At 34.5% G+C, this 7500-nt stretch overlaps 1 protein-coding gene across 2 annotated transcripts in view; it reads right to left on the reverse strand.

Annotated features, from left to right (window-relative positions):
- LOC122249753 (doublesex- and mab-3-related transcription factor A2) overlaps nt 1–7500 on the reverse strand; it is a 22104-nt gene that overhangs the window by 3827 nt on the left and 10777 nt on the right. The window contains exon 2 of one of the 2 annotated variants that reach the window (XM_043010877.2): nt 4116–4251. In XM_043010877.2, coding sequence (XP_042866811.2) covers nt 4116–4251 — 136 coding nt within the window. Of the gene's footprint in view, nt 1–4115; nt 4264–7500 lie in introns of both variants that reach the window. The other variant, XM_043010876.2, reaches the window with a different exon arrangement.

Genomic DNA, 7500 nt, shown 5'->3' on the forward strand with positions numbered 1-7500 from the left:
GCCCACTGCAACCTCCTCTCTTCATTTTCCTCCTTCCCCCCCCCCCCCCCCCCCCCCCCCCCCCCCCCCCCCCCCCCCCCCCCCCCCCCCCCCCCCCCCCCCCCCCCCCCCCCCCCCCCCCCCCCCTCCACACATGCCGCGCCCATTACACAACCTCCTCTCTTTAATGTCCCTGTTTATATTTGTCACTCACATGGTTTCAACCCTTAGCCCCCCACCCCCACCCCCGCCCCACTCAACCAGAAAAACGCTGTCATTTCCTGAATCTTCATCTCTTCTCTTCTAGTGGCTGCCCATCCATATATATTATATATATTATATAATTAGTATAAATATAGATATATATCTATATAATATATATATATATAAATACAATATTATTATATATATATATATATATATATATATATACATATATATATATACCTATATATATATATGGCAGAAACAACAATGAAATAAAAACATAAAAGTACTCAATCAACAGATACCTGAGTAGAGGAAAATGAAGAAAATAAATAAAAGATAAACAATTTAAAAAAAAGTAAAAAACGAAAAAATATATTAAACCAGAAAACATATTTTCTCACTTCAAAACTTCACGAAAGACATTCGATTTTGATCAGCCAGTCTCAAAATATTTTATCAACAGATCGTTTGTCATTTAAGGAGTCTTTCTGAAGATGCATTTCATAATTCATCTCTTGATCTGAAGAAACATGACTAGACGGCGTCAAATGTCATTCTTTAGTCAATCTTTTTTCGTCATTTTTTTTTTTTTTCATCTCCCAGAGTTTACAGAGCGGCCATTAATTTTCCATCTAGTCATCACGAGTGAGAGAATCCGCCACATTTCTATTAATAATTCCGTCGAAATGTCAACAAAAAATCTCAAATCAGAAGAAAATAGAAAAAAGGAGAGATGACTTTAACGCCGAGAGAAATAAAAAAACATATATATGTTTTCTTTTTTCCCTTCTCCTCTTTCTCTCTCTCTCTTTCTCTTTGTGAATAACGAAATGACACGAGGCTGCATTTGATAACTGGGCGAGGGACATCAAATGTGCATGAGAGTCCAGAAGTTCTCCCACGCTTTGTGTTAAAGTGTTGCGGATTTCTTGGACGATTCTGTCTGGGGGATATTTAGGATGCTTGGTGGCGGGTATTCCGAATAAAATCGGTTGTGTGTGTGTATGTGTGTGTGTGTGTGTGTGTGTGTGTGTGTGTGTGTGTGTGTGTGTGTGTGTGTGTGTGTGTGTGTGTGTGTGTGTGTGTGTGTGTGTGTGTGTGTGTGTGTGTGTGTGTAAAAAGACAGACAGACAAATATATAAATAGACACAATTGCACACACATGCAAAAATACGTTCACGAGCGAACAACCTCGCATAGACACGCTCACGCGATGAAGTAGGAAAATGGATATGACAACCTCGTTTCTCCACCTTCAATATCTTAATCAATATAAAAAAATAACATCCCCACCTCCTTCCCAAAACCTTGAGCGTGGTAGCGGGCGTGGGAGAGTACCCCACAAATCCACCAAAGAACGTGGGCGGCCTTGTGGACCACCGGGCGCGCCAGCTGATCGTCTTAAGCTGGCCTACAAGAACCAGCTGCCGTACACAAACACCCTCCCGTGACCCGACCCTCTCGCGTTACAGCTCCCCTTTAGGCCGATCTCCAGGGCGAACTTAGTAGGATTTTCTACCTTAAACAAGCGCTGGGGTTAGGCTTGTGTTACGCCCAGGGTGGTCCATTAGTGGCATGGCGGTGTGGAAGTGGCGTGTGTTAAGGGAAAACATGGCCGCGCTACAGTAACGAGCGCAAGGAGGAAGCTAGGTGGGTAAAACGAGGGAGAGGGAGATGACTTCAGATATTAAGAATGATAAGAAAGAAAAAAATATAAGGATAAAAATGAACATCGAAAATAATGATTTTAATAGCAGAAATAATACTGATAGAAATGATATATACACCTCCCTTTACAGTACAATGCACAATAAAAACTGTTTAACAGTAAGAATAGCACAAACAAAATACTAATGCTGATAATAGCAATGAAGATGTAATATAGCAACTTTAAACTAATGATAATGATATAAACAGTCATTATGATTAAATAAACAGTAAAATAGTAATGCTATAACATATTAGTAATATATGATATAATATGATATATCTGATGGTAATAATATACTAGATATAATAGTATTCATACAATAGTTATAATAATAATAATAATAATAATAATAATAATAATAATAATAACAAGACTGATAATAATAATAATAATGATGATAATAATAATAATAGTTATAATGAAAATAATAATGATAATGATAATAATCATCATAATAATAAAATAAAATAAAAATTTTAAAAAATTAAAATCTTTAAAAAAAACCTTTTTTTAAAAAATTTAAAAAAATAAAAAAAAATTTTTAAAAAAATTTTTTTAAAAAAATTTTTTTATATTAAAAAAAAACAAAAAATAAAAAATATTAATAAAAAATTTTTAAAAAAAAAAAAAAATAAAAAAAAAATAAAAAAAACCAGAAAAAAGTTTTTTTAAAAAAAAAAAAAAAAAAAAAAAAAAAAAATAATAAAATTTTATTTTTTTTTTTTTTTAAAAAAAAAAAAAAAAAATTTTTTTTCCTACCAAAAACAAAAAAAAAAAAAAAAATTTTTAATAAAATAATTTTAAAAAAACAAAATTTAAATTAAAAAAATAAACAAAAATTTTAAACCCCCTTTTTTTTTTCCCCCCCAAAACCCCCCTTTAAAATCACCCCAAACAAAAATCCCCATAAACCCCCTTCAACCCCCAAAAAAAAAAAAAAAAAAAAAAAAAAAAATAAAAAAAAAAAAAAAAAAAAACCCCCAAAAAAAAAAAAAAAAATTTTTAAAAAAAAAAAAAAAAATTTTTAAATACCCCAAAGGGGCCCCCCCAAAAATTTTTTTGGGGGGTTTTGAAAAAATTTTAAATTTAAAAAAAAATTTTTTTGGCCCCTTTTTTTTTTAAAAATGAGTTGTGGAATATTCAACTTTGGTTTCGTCTTTTGTCAATTCTTAATATCAAAACATGGTTTACTACCTCTTACGTGTACGAAATGACGGGATTGTAATGGAGGTGGGCTTTCTGTTAACGCATTAACTCTATTTATTAGAGTGTGGTGAAACCGAATCTAATTTATGAAGCCGAGTACTGACCAGTGTGAATAATATATATATGTGTGTGTGTGTGTGTTTATATGCATATGTATATGCATGTGTATACACACACACACACACACACACACACACACGCACACACATATATATAAATATATATATATATATATATAGATAGATAGATAGATAGATAGATAGATAGATAGATAGATAGATAGATAGATAGATAGATAGATAGATAGATATAGATATAGGTATAGACAGATAGATAGATAGACAAACAGATAGATAGATAGATATATACATGGTATGCATACGTATACATATTTTCTTTTATATATACATACTACTACAGTCTCTAAAGAGAGGCAAGGAGCTGACATTCCTAACGCGTTATGTCTTAACCAGGCTTATAAAGCAAGCCAATATAAAGCGAGAACACTGGCCTCAGTAACAGGAAAATTACCGTCATTCGTCACCCACCGCTCAGCGCTAACACTCGACCTTTGCTTGTGGTCGACAGTTGACACTAAGTAGTTCAAGTGTGACCTGACAGTGTATGAGTTAATAGATACTAAGTAGACATACTCATGACCTGACCTCGTCGTGGCACAATGGTTTTAGAGCCAGAATTTGACTCTCCCTTTTTGAGAAAACAGGCTTTCGCTCAGCCGTGTCACGTGACGAGTGGTTTTCCCATTTCGCGTATTTGTTATATTTTCATTTTCTTCTGTCCTTTGTTTTAAATAACTCTTTAGATGACAATTTCTTAACAAATACTACGTAGGTACAAATGTAACGAAAGGCGTTAACAAGACAAAATAACGGTGTATAAAAATCAACAACATCAAAGAACGACGTCAAATTCCATCGAAAACTAAATAACATATACACCGCACGTCAACTAAAGCGTTCAGAACAGCACGGAAATCCTTCGAACTGACCTTTGATATGTGGCTCGGTGACGGGGAGGCCGTAGATGGGGCCCTGCGGCAGGAAGGGGCAGGTCGTTCCCGTGGCGGCGACGCGGAGGGTGAGGGCGATGGCGTCCTCGGCTGCCTGCTGTCTCTTTAGGGCCACCTGTAACAGAGACTGGGAAAATTAGGTCGTATGGGGGAATTGGCAAACGGAAGGTATGTATGGCTGTGTGTGTGTGTGTGTGTGTGTGTGTGTGTGTGTGTGTGTGTGTGTGTGTGTGTGTGTGTGTGTGTGTGTGTGTGTGTGTGTGTGTGTGTGTGTGTGTGTGTGGGTGTGTGTGTGGGTGTGGGTGTGGGTGTGGGTGTGGGTGTGGGTGTGTGTGTGTGTGTGTGTGTGTGGGTGTGTGTGTGTGTGTGTGTGTGTGTGTGGGTGTGTGGGTGGGTGGGTGTGGGTGTGGGTGTGGGTGTGTGTGTGTGTGTGTGTGTGTGTGTGTGTGTGTGTGTGTGTGTGTGTATGGGTATGGGTGTGTGTGTGTGTGTGTCTGTGTTTGTGTGTGGGCGGAGGGAGGCATAGGGGGAAGCGTATTGTAATGAAAATTTGATAATGAGTTATTTAATGGCGAGTTAAGTGACTAGAAGCAAAATTCATAACATAATAGGTTGCAATTTAATGAGGGGACTAAAGCTTTCAGACTTTCAGCTTTCAGATTTGGAGTTTACAGTAAACCGCAAAAATTCACACACACACACACACACACACACACACACACACACACACACACACACACACACACACACACACACACACACACACACACACACACACACACATATTTTTTTTTCTTTTTTTTTGTTTGAAAATGATTCATGATTCCTATTCCCGCCTTTAAAACTTCTATGCTAGATTACTAATACACATTTTGTTTGATTCGTATTGTGCAACAGTACAATACTGTTGTACGGCAATATCACACACACACACACACACACACACACACACACACACACACACACACACACACACACACACACACACACACACACACACACACACACATATATATATATATATATATATATATATATATATATATATATATATATATATATATATTGTAAACATAAAAGAAATGCCACAATTAGAAACACTTTCTTATCCGGATTCCGATATCAAACTATGTTATCAATAAAAAAACATGCACGGGAAAACATAAGTTTCAATTTACGCGGTTCTTTATTCCACAAAATCGATGATATAAAAACAAATCTGCAAAACTGCAGATTTATGACAATGATTACAGCTATGTTCAGCTATAAAATATAGGAAATCAGAAATTAATTAAATATCTTCAGTAAGGCTATTTCGCATTTTATCATCCTTCACGTCGATTTTTTTAGTTCAAAACAGAGATCTAATTCTGCTTCACTTGTATATCGAAAACGTATCTTCCTTTGCTTAAAAAACAGGTTTAGTAATCTTTTTTAGTACAATTTTAGCATATACCTTATATATGTATAAAAAAATGTATCTGCAGAACCAACTGCTTTATAAAAATGATAATAATCGCTAATGTTTCAACACAATATCTTATAAGAGAAAAGACAGCAATATAAACAATGTTTCAAAATAATAAAATAGAAATGTATATAGTTACCTCCCCCTCCCCCCCCAAAAAAAAAAAAAAAAATAATAATAATAATAATAATAATAATAATAATAAAAAATAAAAAAGTTGGTATATTTGAATCAACACTGCATGACAATTAAGAAAAAATATATATGTGTATATTTTTACTTCTTTTAATACAAGTTAACGCACTCACAAATATCTTAGTATATCTAATCAATATTCAGTAATAAATTATATATAAATCAATTTTCATAGACAGATAGAGGTTACTTATCTATAATAAGCTCAAACGGAGCTTAATTCAAGCGCTATTGTCCTTTTAATTAACATATTTCTTACCTTCGTGATCATCAATATGGCTATTATTATCATTTTTGCTTTATTATCATAATTTTATTCCTGCCGAGGTGATGTCATATCAATATACATATAGTTCTAATATCATTATAGTTATTATCATTTCATTCACCACTATCATTATCATCAATTGTATTATCATTAGATCACTTCAACTCTACCTCTACCATATTATTAATATTATCAAAGTTACACTACCATTACAGTCATTATCTTAATATTTCAAAACATCACCGTCATCAGTATGATTATCACTTTTATCCTTTTTTGTACTATAATCACTATTTCATTTTTAAAATCATAATAATCGTTATCATCACTTAATTATCATAACTATTATTATAGCCGTCATTATGAGTACTACCACGGCCAATATCGCCATTATCATCATTATCATCATTATCATCATCGTGCTTATTCTCCTTACAGTTTTCGTTCTTTGTGTTAGTAGTATATCATGGCCCTGGAAGTAATCACCAACATTTTATTATCGTTATTGACGTTAATATTGTTACTGATCTTAGTGGTAGCACCGTTGTTGTATTCATGGACTAAATGATTCTCAGTATTATAATTAATACATAATAAAACAAGTTAATAATATAAAGCCCATTTCAACAGAAACAAATAGCGTTCACTTTCCCGCCCTTTTGGATAATTATGAATTCTGATGTAACGAAGTTAAGCATAAACCTGTTTACATCTTAATGTATTATGGAATCTATCAATTCATAATAATCTTTCCACGAACAATGAACTCAACTTTTAGCATAAGTCGCATCATCTTGCGTTTTTCTATCAAATGAAATTTGTTATTTGTGATACCAATTGTCGAAAACAAATGCATTGATAATGAATCTTCTCGAATGCAGGATGATCAAATTTATAGTCGCCGATGGCTAAGAAAGAGTTTCGATTCTATTAAATATTTCACGTATGTTCCAGAATCCAAAACAAAAATATGAATGATTCGTTAAAAATGAAACCACGCAATATTTTACCTTTGGATCCAATAATCTTATGTATGCGTTGTATCGTCAGCAGATCGATTTGTCTGAAAGCAACAGTGCGACACGAGAGACCATTCATCCAATATTTGTCGGGTAAGTTACCCCTTTGTCGGTTTATGGACACTGTTCGCAATGTATAAATGAATCAACGGTAGCGACCACTTTCCGAGTATGTGGGAGTAAATTCGTTTGATTGGAAATATGTATACATTTGAGAACTTCTAGTATGACTTTACCCTCAGGCTTAGCCGCCGTCACCTGCTTGTTGACATGCTAAACGAACACACAAACACGAATCCAGAAAGCCCTTTTTGCCCAAGAGAGCGTCTCGATTTCACGCACACACAACAAAGAAACACACGCGCTCTCTTTACAGAGCTGACGCGCTGGGTTCCTGAAAACAAGTCTAAGTGG

This window comes from Penaeus japonicus, unplaced genomic scaffold (genome assembly GCF_977035675.1).
Source record: "Penaeus japonicus unplaced genomic scaffold, GWHDUDI00000001_assembly GWHDUDI00000001, whole genome shotgun sequence".
Classification (NCBI taxonomy): domain Eukaryota; kingdom Metazoa; phylum Arthropoda; class Malacostraca; order Decapoda; family Penaeidae; genus Penaeus; species Penaeus japonicus.